Raw genomic sequence first — 16683 nt, forward strand, 5'->3', positions numbered from 1 at the left:
ACCCAGGAAGTCCTGGAGGCAGTAGATATCCTTGGCCTCAAACGTGCAGGCCTCCTGCAGCAACTACATGATGAAGAGGTCCCTTGAGAAGGGAATCCCCTTGCTGAGGTCCTTCACCATCACTCGCAGGGTATTTCAGTGGCACTTGATGCTGTCGCCAGCCTGACTCCAGATGGATAAAGATGTTAGGTTGGTTACCCAACCACCATGGATCCACCTCTAAACCAGCACCTGACTGGTAACCCTGCTACACGAAGGGTGTTAAGCTGTAAAGAGTGCAGAAAAGATTTAAAAGGACTTGAGGGCCTGACCTATGGGGAAAGGTTGGGCAGGCTAGGACTTTATTCCTTGGAGAGCAGAAGGCTGAGGGGGGATTTTACAGAGGTGTATAAAATCATGAGGCGGGATAGGATTAATGCATAGAATAGGGAACTCAAGCCCAGGGGACATAGGCTTAAGGTGAGAGGGAAGATTTAATAGGAACCTGAGGGGCAACCTTTTCACTCAGAGGGTGGTGGGTATATGGAATGAGGTGCTAGAGGGGGTATTTGAGGAAGATACTATGACAGCATTGAAATGACACTTGGGCAGGTACAGGTTAGGAAAGGTTTAAAGGGAAATGTGCCAAACATGGGAAATGGGACTAGCTTAGATGGGGCATCTTGGTTGGCATGGATGAGTTGGGCAAAATGGAATTCATTTAAGAGTCATAAATGACTCAATCTTCTAATGACTTCCAAGCCATGAGAAGATATGTTCACACATAACTACAAGTTCACCAAAAAATTGATAAAAGTCAATGAATTTTAAAGACAGAAAGATATAGAATGTCGCCAATGTATCCACCTCCACAGCTTTCACTGGCAGCTCATTCTATATGGGCATCACCCACTATGTGAAGAAACTGCCCCTCAGGTCTCTTCAGTCTTACCCTTCACTTTAAACCAATGCCCTCTAGTTTTGGTCTGCAAAAGTAACTGGACCACATGCCCAAAGCCAGATTCCTGAAGCAAGCAGGCATTCTAAGCTTGTCTGCTTCATGGCCATCGATCATCAGCAATGCAAGGAAAGAACATACTTCAAGGATGTTTCTCAGTCTTTTGGAGAAAAATATTACCTGGACTTCCGTCACTGTAAGCACACGAGAAGCCAGCAGGATTAGCCATGTCACTCTTCTCACCATCCGCCCTTCAGATATCTCCAATCCCATCACACCTTCTGCTCCATCAATCACCACCTGGCCTACTGGACACCACCTGCTCCTGCACACACCATGTGGTCGATCAGACCACACCTGTCCCTTCATCACCTGCCCCGTCACCACCTCCTGCCCCATCATAAACCACCTGGTCCATCAAACACCACTTGCCCCCTCCTGCTTCATCACGCACCACCACCTTCATTCTCTCTCTGCCCCCACTCGTTGTCACCTTGTCCTTAGTTAACAATGATCCATCCTACATTTCCTTGACCATGGTCTGCTTTGATCTATCATTTTCACACCTTACATTCTCTTTGTATCCTTCACATATCTCCCTCTCCCCAGGCTGAAGAAGGGTCACGATCTGAAATGTCAGCCATTTCTTCTCTCCAGATGCTGGATACATATATGTGTGTATATGTATGTTCATTTCAACTCACACAACCATCGTTATGGAGGTGGACTCAGTCATTGAAGATAAAAATAACATCTCCACTCAGCCCGCCTGAACCTATCTGATCTCCCGGTTGCTGGACACTTTAACTCCCCCTCCCATTTCCACACTGACCTTTCTGTCCTGGGCCTCCTCCAGTGTCAGAGTGAGGCCCAGCGCAAATTGGAGGAACAACACCTCATATTTTGATTGGGCAGCTTACACCCCAGCAGTATGAATATTGACTTCTCTAACTTCAAGTAATCGTTGATTTCCCTCTCTCTCCATCCCTTCTCCTTCCCAGTTCACCGACCAGTCTTACTGTCTCTTACTACATTTTATCTTTGTTACCTTCTCCCAGCTAACAAAGATCTATTCTAAATTTTCCTTGATCTCCACTCCCTTTGCCCTGTTTTCACACCTTCACGCTTCCTTATCCATCTCCCTCTCCCGACGTCAGTCAATCCCCCTATTAATTTTTTTCCCCATTTCTTTAAACCTTGATTCCCCTACTCTGGGCAAGAGACTCTGTGCATCTACCCGATCTATTCCTCTCATGATTTTGTACAAGATCACCCCTCATCGTCCTGCGCTCTATGGAATGGAGACCCAGCCTACGCAACCTCTCCCTATAGCTCACACCCTCTAGTCCTGGCAATTTCATTGCTCTATCTGAGCCATTTGCCAATAAAACACTCTTGACTGCTTGTCCCATTCTGCTGCTCCAGCATTTTGTGCCCATTCCTGGTAGCATGCGAGACGTCAGACGCGCCTGACGCTGTGAATGGCGGACGTTCAACGACGGCGTACGTGATTGCGTCAGACGCGACAAACGGCGGCCGTTCGCCGCCCGGCTGCGTGCTGCGTCTGTGCGTCAGACGCGGAGCGGACGGACGGCGAGTGAGCGGCCCGCGGATCTGATCCGATCCTCTTCAACTCTACTCCCTCACCCACACGGCATCGCTATGGAGGCGGACTCGGTCATCGAGGACAAAACCATCGAGCTGATGGTGAGTGTGAGCCCCCCTCCTCCCTGCGGACGCGGTGTGGGCGGGAGGCGGCGGCTCCCGGGCCTCGCCGCTCCAGGCTCCAGGCGCCGGGCCCGGCTGGGGTAGGCGGGCGGGTGGGCTGCCCCGGCACAGGCCGCAGGCCGCGGCCAGCGCTCTCACTGTCCGGGGAGCAGCAACAAAGCGGGGCGGGGATAGCCTTCGGCGCACCCGGACTGCGGGGCGGGGCGGGTGTAGGGGGTAGAATTGGGTCTGGGTGCCGGAGTAGGAAGCGGGCTGTGTAGAAAGCGGCCCTCGCTCGGCCAGGTCGGGAGGGTGCGCGGCGCAGGCGATTGGCGAGTGTTGGGGGAAGTTGTTTGTGTTGGGGGTATGGCTTGGACAGGCCATTGGTGTGTTGGTGGAGGCTGGCTGTGTGGGGCACGGGGAGAGTGTTTGGGCGGGCCCTTGGTGGGTTAGGTGAGTTGGTTGTGTGGGGGTTTAGAGAGATTGTTTGTGCAGGCCCTTGGCATGTTAGTGGAGGTTGGGGGTGTGGGGAGATTGTTTGGACAGTCCATTGGAGCATTCGGTACATAAGAAACCTCTAAAGTTTTCCCCGCCATTCAATGTGATCTATCCCAGGCAGCAATTCTCTCTGTGTCAAATTCCCATAACCTTCAATCTCCTGATCTTAAAAAAAATTACATCTATTTTTGATACTTCTAGCGATCTACCCATTACATAAATAATTGCACCCTCTCTGAGAGAAAGTGTCTGAGTATCTCAGTTTTAAATTATTGGTTCTTTGTAATTGTGTTCCTTGGTTGAGTTCTTGAATTAATAAAGGCATCTTAATCTCAACCATTTCATAGCCTCTTAGGGTTTCATATGTGCCACTTCTTTGCATTCTTTGAAACTCCAAAAATTATAGGTGTAATTTCTTCAGCTACTTGTGATTGAACAATGTATCCCATGAATCAACTCACTTAATCTCTTTTGGACTGCTCTCAATTCTACCATATCCTTTCTTAGATAAGGGGATCAAAATTGCATAGTGTTCCTCGTGTGGCATCACCAGTCTCATGAGAACATTTAATAATACTTACCTATTTCTTAAAATTAATGCCTTTTCACTGAAGGCCAATATGCTATTTGCTTCCACTTGTTACATCTGCCTTCTATTCTTCGTGCACAAAAATACCTAGGTTTCTGAGCTTCACTCATTTGTCGTCTCTTTCTGCTGAGTTAATCTGGCTTTTGATTGCACTTTCGGAAATGCATGACCTTGCTTTACTTGGATTAAACTCCATTTGCTAAGTTTTCACTAGTTGGTTCAACCTGTGTCCTGATGCAGAATCCATTATCCTAATTGCAGTATGCCCTTCCAGCTCTTCTTATGTCAATGGCAAGCTTAGATACCTTGCATTCTGTCCCCTCAAAAAAATATATGAATAAAATGTAAATGTAAACCTGAAAACGATCATTTATCTTTAATGCTATTTTCTATTTGATTAACAATTTTCAAACCATGCTACCATACTTCTTCCAAAGCCACGAGCTCTTGTGCACCAGCTTTTTATGAGCAACTTTGTCAAATGACTTTTAGAAATCCAAAGACACCACATCGTTAAGTTCCCCTCTATCAGCTCTGCTTATTACATAATCAAAGAAATTAACCATATTTGTCAAACATGATTTGCCTTTCATAAAACAATGTTTTCTTGTTTAATTATATTAAACTTTCTTAAATGATCAGTTATTTCATCTTTGCTTATTGACTGCCAGCAATAGATGGGCAGCGGTAGAGTTGCTGCTTTACAGCGAATGCAGCGCCGGAGACTCAGGTTCGATCCTGACTACAGGTGCTGCACTGTAAGGAGTTTGTACGTTCTCCCCGTGACCTGCGTGGGTTTACTCCGAGATCTTCGGTTTCCTCCCACACTCCAAAGACGTACAGGTATGTAGGTTAATTGGCTGGGTAAATGTAAAAAATTGTCCCTAGTGGGTGTAGGATAGTGTTAATGTACGGGGATCACTGGGCGGCACGGACTTGGAGGGCCGAAAAGGCCTGTTTCCGGCTGTATATATATGATATGATATGATATGTTAAACTAACTAGCCTATTGTTTCCTACCTTTTGTCCTCCTTTCTTGAACAAGAGTTGCATTTTTACTTCCCCAATCCTTTGTTCCTTTTAGGAGATTCAGTGAGTTTTGAAATGCTTCAGTGTATTGGTCTACCATCTCTGCAGCCACTTCCTTTAGTACTCTAGGGTGCAGCCCATTGTAGCACAACAATGGAATTTTGTCTGACAAGCATGGATCAGGCTATTGTGGTTCTAAGCATTGACGTGAGCCTGGGAATGCTGTACACCAGTAATATTGTGAGTATGGCGAAGTATAAAATGGCGGTGAGCTAGAACATTGATGTGGGGTGCAGGAGGGGGAAGTAGGTCAGGCCTGAGGGAACAGCAGAGTAAGTGATTAGAAAGGAAGTGCTTTGGGTGATGTATCGACCTGTTTGGTGGCGTGAAAAAGTGTAAATTGAATCCAATTGAATGGATCAGAATGTTACTTTCCTGGACACAGAACAATTGATCAGAGCAGACATACTGTTGGAAACGGTTTGTGTCAGGGTATTGGGGTTATTCTGGATGTGATGATACCAGAGCAAAACTAACTAGAGCATTTTGTTTGGAGATGCCGTATAGGGATGTTAAATCTGGTTTGTGGCATTTAGATACAACAAGGATGATCACTGAGGTACTGAGTGAAGCCGCAGTGTAGTAATTGTTCATCCTGAATGTTGCTCTGGTTTATAGTGGCATTGGGCTTGTTACACTTGGATTAGCATGTTGCTGTGCTTCAATCCATTTGTTGTTCATTGCACCCAAGGTCAGTGCAGTACGACACTTGGTCTTATTACAGGTGGCAGTCTGTGTCCATAATGGATCAGTATGTCCAGTTCCTCAAAATATCATTTGTATTGTCTCTATTTTCAGCGTTGTGTTCCTTGAACATTGCCACTTTTTAACTGCCTTGATTCCATTGGACTAAGATGCCCTCTGGAGTATTTTGCATAAAAGAGCATAGATGGGATCAGTCAGCTGTTTGAAAATATGAGCAAGACTGAACTTGTGTGCTGACTTGGGTATTGTTTAGTACTAAATGGAAGAAAGAAGCAGTAGCTCGTATTTCTCTTTGCTGGGCAAGTTATACTTCAGCCGAATGTAACATTATGTTTTAATGGAAAAGCTAGCACAGCACATCCAAAATACAAACCAGATGCCTTCTGCTCTGCACAATGTTGGGCCAATAGGTGGATCTTTACACTTATTGTAGAGATTTGATTATAAATTTGGAACTCTGGGGCTCAAATTTCCAATTGCCTGAAAGTTTATTTCTGGAGATTGACTCGTTTTTAAAGATAGATTTTACCGTAATGATATTTACTGTGTTGGGCAATGAAAAAGGAGACAGTTCTTTATTTTTAAATGTTATCTTATAGCTTTCTAATTCTTCAACTGAATCCTAGAATTTACCACACCATTTTTTTGCAGCTGTTGAGTGCTCTGTGTGTAAAGTGTTTCCAATTCTGTATGGTCTCAACCCAGTGCTATGTAAATGGGGGCCTCCAATGCAAATTGATAAGTTTGGATATGGATATGGATATGGATATGGATGGATATGGATAATTATCTGAGTGCTATGAGATCACATTCCATTTCCTCTTTTTATTTACCAATCTAAAAATGTTCATGCAATGCTATACAGGTATCATGTAATTTAGGTTTACGCATTAATTTAATGGCCAGAAGAAAATATTTGCCGATCCATCATTCCTAAACTCCTCTTCATGAGTGCACAAAGTATAGGATTTCATTCTGGAAACTTTTCTGCCATTCTCTTTGAGTGAAACCAGTTTGGGAAATACCATGTCCTAGTTTTATTTATATTCTCTGCCCTGGAGAGGGTCAAGCTCTTGCTTGTAGACATTGTGAGATACATGCCACTGCTCCAATTTGCAGTGTTTCTCAGAAAATATTCATGTTTTGCATCTTGATCAATAACATTACTTTGTATGAATTAAGGGACCAGGCAGTGGAGAAGATGCAGTGAGAATTTGTGTTCTTTTACTGTATATTCTTCTGTGGAAGAAGAGTATAATGTTTGCTCTAGAGATCGCAGGATTTCAGTTGGAGACATTCAATTCCCCCTTCTCAGTGGTTAAATGGAATTTGGTGTTAGAAATTGGGTTTGATTCCAGATATGTCCCGAAGTCAGTTGATCTCTGTGGGGCTGTTTCCAATTAGCAGTTGAGATCCTGGATTATATAGGCTAGTACAGGGCAAGCCCTTTAGCTCATGATATCTGTGTTGAATATGATGCCTACTTAAAGAAACCTTTTCTGCCAACAGATGGTTGAGGTAGGCACCAACTGGTAAATGGTGAGGGAAAACATGGGATTCTACCCTGGTTGAAGCCTCCAACTTGAAAAGCTGAAACACCCTGGAGTGCTGTTTCTGTTATTCCTCCTTCACACCTCAAGGGAAATACTAGATTTGGCAATGGAACCATTAATTCTGATGTTTGCAGACTGAACTGTAGGATTGCTAATTATTATATTGGTAGGATTATTGAATGACAGGAGAGAGTTTTTTGTCATGGGAAATCTTGCTTACAGAAGTAATCTGATTTTAAAAACACAAAGTAGAATCAGGGATAGGTTACTTGGCTCCTCCAGCTTGCCCCATCATTCAATCTGATCATAGTTTATCTGGTCCAGGGCTCATTTCCTCTTCCGTATCAGTTCCCCATAGCCTTCAATTCTCAGCTCTTTCAAAAAGGTATCTAGTTTGTCCTTAATACTCCCATGATCCAGCCTCACAATCCTTTGGGATAAGGAATTCTGAAGTTGAGATATTGTCCCTTCCCAGTTCTCCCTCTATCTTCCTGTCTCCACCTATATCCTTCCTTTGTCCCATCCTCCTGTCATCAGTCTGAAGAAGGGTCTCGACCCGAAACGTCACCCATTCCATCTCTCCTGAGATGCTGCCTGACCTGCTGAGTTACTCCAGCATTTTGTGAAATAAATATTGTTCTTTGCACCTCATTTTTAAATTACCACCTAATCTAATGTCACCTTGTTTGAATTTCTCCCACTGTGGATGCATCTCGACCTCTGCCATGGATCTAGTATGATTCATTAAGGCCATCTACCATTTTTCTAATCTCTAAAGAATATATATCTAATTTATTTAGCTGCGTATGATTGGAGAAACTTATCATTACAGCAATCATAGTGCAAAAGATCTCCAATGCTGGTATACTGTTTCTTAACTCCAACCCTCTTCCAATAAAGACCAGCATGCATCTTGCCTTTCTGAGCTTGAAAGACTAGATGCTAGATGTTTCCTGTGATATAATAGTGAGAAAGATTCATAGAACAAGAAGAGTTGACACATTATACCATTGGCAAATGTCTCATTTCAACCATCTTGTTATATTATGCAACAAAGTTCTTCAGTGATGTCAAATTGACGTATCTGCTTTTGCTCAGCACACAACCCAATTTAGGAATTAACAGAAAAACAAGCCCAACAGGTCTAGGCTAGTAATTATTCCTCTTGAGCTTACTTCTGTCGATTCATTGCAGCATCTAAGAACATCCTTCCTTTTTTAAAAATCTTAGTGCACCTAGATGACTTCTCTAAGTGCATCTGTGTTATTCAATTGAACTACTTAGTGTGGTAATGTATTCCATCTTCTCACTGGTCTATAAGAATTTCTTGGATTTATTGTTGATCATCTTGCATTTATTGATTCTAATTTTGGGCTTTCTGAAAGGTCAAAGCACCATTACCAGGTCTACACCTTCAAACCTTTTTAACTTTGAAGATCTCAATCTTGTCACTTAGAGTCAAAGCAGGCTCTTTAGACCAAAGTCTAAGAGTCTGAAGAAGGATCTTGACCCGAAACGTCCACCTATTCCTTCTCTCCAGAGATGCCTCCTGTCCCGCTGAGTTACTCCAGCATTTTGTGTCTATTTTCAATTTAAACCAGCATCTGCAGTTCTTTCCCACACACTCTTTGGACCAACTTGTCCTTGCCGACCAAGACGTCCCATCTAAGCTAATCTTCTTTAATTATATTTCAAAGGTCTCAAAGATCTTTTATTGTCACATGTACCAATTAAGGTACAGTGATATATGCATGTTACCATACGGCCATATGAAAAAAAAGCGCAACATGACACAAATACTTAAAAGTTAACATAAACATCCACCACAGCGGATTCCCCACATTCCTTACTGTGATGGAAGACAAATCTTTCCTATCCATATACCTGTCCAAATTCTTTAAAATGTTATTATTGTACCTGGCTCAACAACTTCCTCTGGCAACTCATTCCATATGCCTACCATCCTCTACGTGAAAAAGTTGCCCTTCAGTTGCCCTGATTAAATCTTTCCCCTGTGATCTAAAAACTATGCCATCTAGTTCTTGATTCCCCTACCCTGGGCAAATGTCTCTGCATTCACTATATATATTCTCAAGATTTTGCACACCTCTATAACACCACCCATTAGCCTCTGCACTCCAGGAAATAATGTGCTAGCCTGCCCAACCTCTCAATAGCTCAAGTCTTTGAGTACTGGCATCATCCTCATAAATCTTCTCTGCACCATTCCAGCTTAATGAGATATTTCCTACAATGAGGTGACCAAAGTGGAACAAATGAACCATCTGCAGTCTACAATACCACCTATTTTAGTGTCATCTGCGAACTTTACTAATCATGCCGTATACATTCTTATTCACGTCGTTGATGTAGATGATCAACAGCAATAGGTCCAGCATCGATCTCTAAGGCACAACACTGGTCGCAGGTCTCCAGTCTGGTAACCAATCTTCCAACGCCACCTTAGATAGACCCAAAATGCTGTAGTAGCTCAGCGGGACAGACAGCATCTCTGGAGAGAAGGAATGGGTGATGTTTCGGGTCGAACGCCACTCTCTGCTTCCTAACATGAAGCCAATTCTATATCCTGTTGGCTAGCTGTCCTTGGATCCAATGCAATCTAACCTTCCAGAGCAGCCTATCAGGTCGGTTCCTTTGTTACTACTTCGAGAAACCTGGTCAAATTAATGGGACGTGTTCTCCCATGCACAAAAACTATCCTGACTCTCTCTAATTGGCCAGTTTTTCCAGATGCATGTATATCATATCCCTTTGAATCCTCTCCAGTACCTTTCTTACCACAGATGTGATCTACAGTTCCCAAGAATAGAGGTCTCAGATTTCTGAATTCAAGGGTTTACCAGGACATTATTAGTGGTTGCTCCTGTGCCCGTGCATTTAGTTTTTGGTAAAATGTGCGCTATGTAAATGAAATGGTTGACTGACTCCTTGTTGTTAAACTGATTAGTCAGTGCTTAATCTGTGGTAATATTCCCTCAAAGCGTTGGAGTTTTTTGTAAAGGTGGTTATGGGGTAGTGATTTTCGTTTCTCAGAGCCTGTGTATTTTTAATGTTAAATATAAACTGTGTGGCTGATATCCCAAATCTGGTACATTGGCCATTAATTCTGTAATTTGTGTTATTTCGGTCAGAATTTTGTGCTACCATATACATTTTAGCTCTGCTCCTCAAATTTGCATTTTATCTTAACTTAATGTTCCTTTGGGAATATGTTATTTAGCCCCTAGGATTAATTCACTGTTTACATAATTTGTGTTTAATCTACATCTTAACTCCTTTTGTCTAACTTGGTTTATCTCTACTTTTTAACCAAACTCCAATGAGTAATACGCTTTGTACTTTTCCATTCATTTTTGCCCTAGTTCCGTTAATCCATGGTCATTCTGCAAGTTAAGACTCAGAAGTCTGTGGGAAATATAAGAAAATAACTGCAGATGCTGGTACAAATCGATTTATTCACAAAATGCTGGAGTAACTCAGCAGGTCAGGCAGCATCTCGGGAGAGAAGGAATGGGTGACGTTTCGGGTCTCGACTCAACTCCAGCATTTTGTGAATAAATCAGTCTGTGAGAAATGGTGGATGATGCCAGCCATGCAGTAAAATGAGTTAGTCTGGATTTCTCCTCTTCAGCTGGTTTGTGAGTGGGGCACTCTTTGTATTCTTTCTTCTCACAAGAATATAGATCTTGCTATTTATTTAGTGCCTTGGTGAAACCACTCCAGGTGTTTTACGTACAGGTGCTCCTCAACTTACTGTGGGTTACGTTCCGAGAAACCCATTGGAAACCAGAAATATCGTAATTCGAAATGCATTTAATACACCTGATCACGTGGCCGGAAGCGAGCTGCGGCTCGCTACGGGTTGCTGCCGTTTGCACCATCGCAAAGTCGAAGCATCGTAAGGCGGGGAGCATCTGTACAACTAGTCTGCAGCATTCCCTTTATGACAAGTATGTAAAGGGAATGCTGCAGACTAGTTCCTTGGATGGTAAATCTGTCTCACAAGAGATTAAGTTGGCTAAGCCTCTTCTTTAAATGCACATGGAGTTGTGGCAGAAACATTAAGTTTAGAAGAATGAGGTGACCATTGAAACATGCAAAATATGTAGGGAGATGACGGTACAAATAGGGAGGAGATGTCCTCTGACTGAGGCATCCAGTGTCAGTTTCAAACTGAGGAATAGAGTAAGGCCGGAATGGGGAATTTCCTTTTTCCCTCGATGTGAATCTTAGGGGTTCTCTACTCCAGGAAGCTGTGGAGGAATAGAGAAATAATGAACTGGTTTACACAAAGGGAGATGACGTTCTGGATTTGTGGGTCATGCAGCATTTTTGGAAAACATGTATAGGTTACGTTTCCAGTTGGGACTCTTCTTTATACTGATTGTGGGGAAGGAGGCGGGGGGGGGGGGGGGGGGGGGGGGGGGAGGAGAAAGAAAGCTGGGGGAGAGGAGAGGCAGGGCAAAGCGTAGCAGGTAATAGGTGGACACAGGCGGGGGGGGGGGGGTTCTTTACAGGCAGATAGTTGGAACAAATGCCAGAAATTAAAGCAGAAGGTGTGAGACTGTAGGATGGAAGAGTTGCAAATTGTGAAAGGAGCCTTGGACATTGATCACATTCAAAGCAGATTGATAGAATTTGGGTTGAAGGTGGAAAATTAATGTTGAGGTAGGAAATTGGTGTGTCTTGTTGAAAGGGCATATTCCCATTACGTTCTTGTATTATGTCCTTCGCATTACCTGGCATATCTTTTTACTGTTCTCTAGACATTTTCCCACTAATTCTTCAACCTTTCCTCTGAATCAGGTACAGCAATGCCCTGCCTCCTTGGTCCAAAACCATACTGAGCAAGGAAATTTCAAAAATGCTCTTGTCTCAGTCATGCTTTGGTGGGCTACAGGATAATCTCCAGATCCTTTCATGCTTCTTAACTCCAACTGAGTAGATTTTGACCTTGGTGTTTCTTTTACACAATCATTTGTGCCTGCAGCTTGGTGATTCTCCCCCCCCCCCCCCCCCCCCCCCCCCACTACACTTTGTGGAGTTGCATGTATGTTTAATGTACTCTTCTCTTCCTACTGCAATGCAGAGAATCAAAAGTTCTGTCAGTTTGGTTTAAATGCCCCATGATCATAACTAATGAAGCTCCGACTCTTTACTATGAGTTGTGTCATGATGAAGTAAAACAACAGAGGTGGGGGTGTGTGGTGGAACTAAGCGAGGTTTGTTAGGGTGAGGAACTAAGCAGGAGTTTACGAAAGGCTAAGTGTTGGGGAGGAAGGACCAGATTGAGTTTGTCTCTTTGCAGTAGAAACTGATTGGCACATGCTTTTAGCTGACTTCCTTGCTCTCCGAGTTAAAGCAATTTATCGTTTTTGTATTGACGTCCTCCAGGTGTTCCACAACTTGATGACTGTATTTTGTGAGAAAGATTTGGAAACAATCTCGCATCTCAAAATGGAGTGTTTTATGAGGCACTGAGTGAGCAGCAGTGCGACTGTATTTGACCAAAACCTGTAAACTGTTTTATTAAATTTTCTAGTTATTTTCACACTTTCCATTGAACACTGGGACAGGAATAAATTTCCCTCTGGACTGTCTTCCTTGCCCTTGTCTGCATTTCAGAGCCATTTTTGGTCTGTCAAGTTTACACGTCGAGACCATGTGCGTTGTCCTTTTGCACTATGGTTTACTCCCTGATTCTATAGATGCATGGACTGATGTACTAATTGGCCACTATAGATTGCCCGTGGTATAAAGATGTGTAGTAGAATCTGGGGGAATTGATAGAAATGCCAGGACGGTTACTGAGGAAATGGGGTAGCTGTGAAACCTGGCATAAACTCGATGGGCTGAGTCGCCACCTCCACGTTGCAAGAACGTGCAAAATCAAGCCACAAGGTATGATTGAATCAACTGGCTATGGATCCAACACTGATACAGTTCTGAAGGCCGGTGACCTAGAAATAATTGTCTTATGTCAAGCCATACGGATGTAGCAGGTAATGCACAACATATAGTCAAATACAACCCCTCACTTTTAGCACTCATGGGGTTAACATCGACCATGAACGTTGCTGTGCTAGCCTCATAATGTCTAAAAGAACTATCAGAATGAAGTTTGCAAAAGGAGATTCCTTTCTTGAAAATCCCATTCCCACAAAAAACTGTCCCATTTTTATTGCTCCCCACATGTTTGGATGAGTAAAGGTAGACACAAAATGCTGGAGTAACTCAGCGGTTCATAGAAAGAGGGGTGAGCGGTGGTATATCACGAAGTCCTCCACCCTCCTAAATGTTCACTTCCTGCTAATTGTGCTGTATTTTCTTCAAAAGGTGAGATGTGGCTTCTTCAGTAGCAGTTTCCACTTCTGTGACTTCTACAACCAAAGATAAGCATAGCAAGTTCATGCAACCGCTATCACCTGCAGTCTGCCCATTGAAACATGTATCATTCTGAGTTAGAAATCTATCACTGAAACTTCACTGCTTGGTCAAATGCCAAGAATTCATTAGCTAACCATACTGAGTGTCTCTCCACCATTTGGTGTGTACTGAACATTGCTGACATTTCCATTATAAAACAAAATCAAGTTAAATTTATTGTCATCCTCGATGCAATGAGGTACATATACAATAAATCTTGTTTATAGCAGCATCACAGCCGTGTATACTCAGACAATGCACAAAACGTAAATTATACATCATCACACAAGTTCTGCAAGACAGTGAGAAGGATCATGCAAAAAAAACCAAGACGTTAAAGGTTGCTGTGGACCTACGATAACAATACAAAATATTTCACTAATCTAACCTACTTTCTTTGAGTAGGTGCATACTGAAAGTATTTCTGATGAGCAGGCCAGGGGAATTTTATGGCAGAATTACCATCCATTAATTGCTGTCAGTTTTCCTTGCTCTTCCATGTAATGGCATTGACTCCACACTTGGTATATTTCCACATTGGAATAGCTTCCAGTGATCTAGTTAGCTATCTTTGCCCAAAATACTGGAGTAACTCAGCGGGACAGGCAGCATCTCAAGAGAGAGAGAGAAATTAGTGCCGTTTTGCGTCGAGACGCTTCTTCAGACTGTCTCGACCTGAAAGGTCACCCATTCCACTTCTCCAGAAATACTGCCTGTCCCGTTGCGTTAGAAACATAGAAAATAGATGCAGGAGTACGCTCTTCGTCCCTTCGAGCTAGCACCGCCATTCAATATGATCACGGCTGATCATCCAAAATCAGTACCCCGTTTTCTCTCCATAACCCTCGATTCCGTTAGCCCTAAGAGCTATATCTAACTCTCTCTTGAATGCATCCTTTACTTTAAGCATCCTTTAAGCATTTTGTCTATCTTCGGGGTAAACAGTATCTGCAGTTCCTTCCTACACATACCTATCTTTGCATGTGACTTCAGGTAGGCGAATAGTTTGTTCCCCCAGATCAGGTTCCAATCTAGTGTCATGCAATCTTTTCCCAGTTCTTTTCCATTTGTAGTCACTCACTCACTTCAGTGGCAACCATGAAAGAAAGATCGCCAGAGCTATGACCCCAAACTCACCTGTATAAGGACTTATCTTCTGCTGTTCACCTTTCAGTTTGGCACCACAGTGACCGAATAAATTAGGTAGACTGAAAGCTGAGATTTATTTAGTTAGAGTTGTAAGGATTGATATCACCAGCATCACGTGTGTTGAGAGGGGCCATGTGAAAGTATTGTGGATTTTGATGAGTAGTTTAGAGATGCAGCTTGGAATTCCAGAAGTCGATCTCTAACCAGAGACGGCGAGCTCCGTGATGTTAACTCCCGCAATAGAGCTCAGAGGTCGATCCCTGGCAAAGGGATTGCGAGGTTCGCGATGTTAAAGACCGCAGGGACCTGCAGTGGAGTTCTCAAAATTGGTCTCCAGCGAAGGCCGCCAACTCCCTGATGTTAGGCCGCAGTGCGGACGGAGATACGATATGGGGGAAAAAATTGAATTTCTGTCGATGTTAGAAAAAGTTTCCCCCAACCCCCCCAACATAAAACAAGCTAAAGAACACTAAAATACGTTTAACAAATGTAAACAAACAACAAAAGAAGGAAGGGACAGACAGTTGGTGAGGCAGCCATTGCTGGCACGGTTTAGCTGCTGAGTAAAGGCGGACTCTTAAACCTGGAACCAAAATGATAAGTGTAAGGGTAGACCAGAAGATTGCAGGATGTAGTGAATAGTGGGGTTGAAAAATATGGAAAGATGAGTATGGTAAGAATAGGGATTGGGGCTCATATCGAGGGATTAGATGGGATTGAGGAAGAAATGGGTGATACGGTTAAGGAAATCGTATGGTTTAGGTTTCGAGTAGGGCTGTAAATGCTACTCTTTCCTGTTTGCTACAATTGAATCTGCCATGTCGAAATGTGTCATTTAAACCAAGCTCAAAGAAGTAGTGTTACTGAGAGTTTGCACACTTTCAAGTATCCCTGCTGTGAAGTGTACGTTAAGCTCTTATTGTACTGCATGACCAGGGTATCCCAAGTGTGAATTTTTGTATATTGGAATCTGTTTATAACACAAAATAAAATCAGATGCAAGTTGCAAAACAATATATCGCAGATTTGGACATAATCTTTTGGGGCAGATCATCTTGAGCCACATTGACCAGACAGTTTATCTTATTTAGCATTGAGTATTTTCAGTGTGCTGCATAAAAAAGATGGTTGCTTTTGATTCATTGGATCAACTTCAATTTGGGGACAGTGAAGTAATTTGAAACCAACTCTTCTGAGTAGCTTTTTCATGCTTTGCCTCAAGGTATCAGATCAGGTTTCTGCTCTTTAGAACTTCATTAAACCTTTCTGTCAACGTTTTCCAGATTGGCATTGAGAAGGTCACTGGTTATTACTGCAGTCCATAGATTTTGGGAAATTTGCAAAGATGCATGTGCTCCCAAGGCTGTCAGGATGGATGACATCATTCCACTGACATGTTCAAAGTGACCATAGAATGATGCATTGAACTCATCTGTGAAGGATACATTGTTTCCAGAATGCTGCTTTCTGTTATACCGGCTTTTTCTACAATTGACTGGTGTTTGTGTGGTTATCCAAGGACTCTCACTTGGTTCACAATTCTCTCCTATCCTTGATGGCTTTGTATAGATTTCTTGTATCACTTGGGATTGTTTGACTTGAATGCTGCAGACTTGGGACTTCATCTGGTAGTGAACCTCAGTTCATTCACACTCTCCAGTTGAGGAACACTGGTATTGTTTATTTTGTTAAGCAGTCTACACCACACATTTACTGAAGTCTGTGATAGTTGTGACATACTCATTTAGATTGGCCAGAGTCTTTAGACATGGATGTTTGGCAAAGTCTTCGGTGGACGTATAGATCGATGACATAATCTGAATGAAAAAGTGAGAATGTGATTTGGTCAAGTTTTTGATTTCCTTTCACCTTACACTCTTTCATAATTTTTCCCCTCCTCCGTACGATCAATGAGCTTCTCACACGTTCTCCCTTCCTATACACTCTACATTTTAAAACTTATTTGATAAATAACTTTCTACAGTTTGGTTGAAAAGTCAAAAATCTAA

The 16683-nt window shown here is 42.9% G+C and overlaps 1 protein-coding gene across 4 annotated transcripts in view; it reads left to right on the forward strand.

The window, feature by feature from the left end:
• Positions 1–2514: 2514 nt before the first annotated feature.
• The window catches only part of LOC144600235 (F-box/WD repeat-containing protein 11), a 144144-nt gene continuing 129975 nt past the window's right edge, over positions 2515–16683 (forward strand). For all 4 annotated transcript variants that reach the window (XM_078411783.1, XM_078411784.1, XM_078411785.1 and 1 more), the window contains exon 1: positions 2515–2644. In XM_078411783.1, the coding sequence (XP_078267909.1) occupies positions 2600–2644 (45 nt within the window). In that variant the 5' untranslated portion in view covers positions 2515–2599. The remainder of the gene's footprint in view (positions 2645–16683) is intronic.

Source organism: Rhinoraja longicauda, chromosome 14 (assembly GCF_053455715.1).
Source record: "Rhinoraja longicauda isolate Sanriku21f chromosome 14, sRhiLon1.1, whole genome shotgun sequence".
NCBI classification, from domain to species: domain Eukaryota; kingdom Metazoa; phylum Chordata; class Chondrichthyes; order Rajiformes; family Arhynchobatidae; genus Rhinoraja; species Rhinoraja longicauda.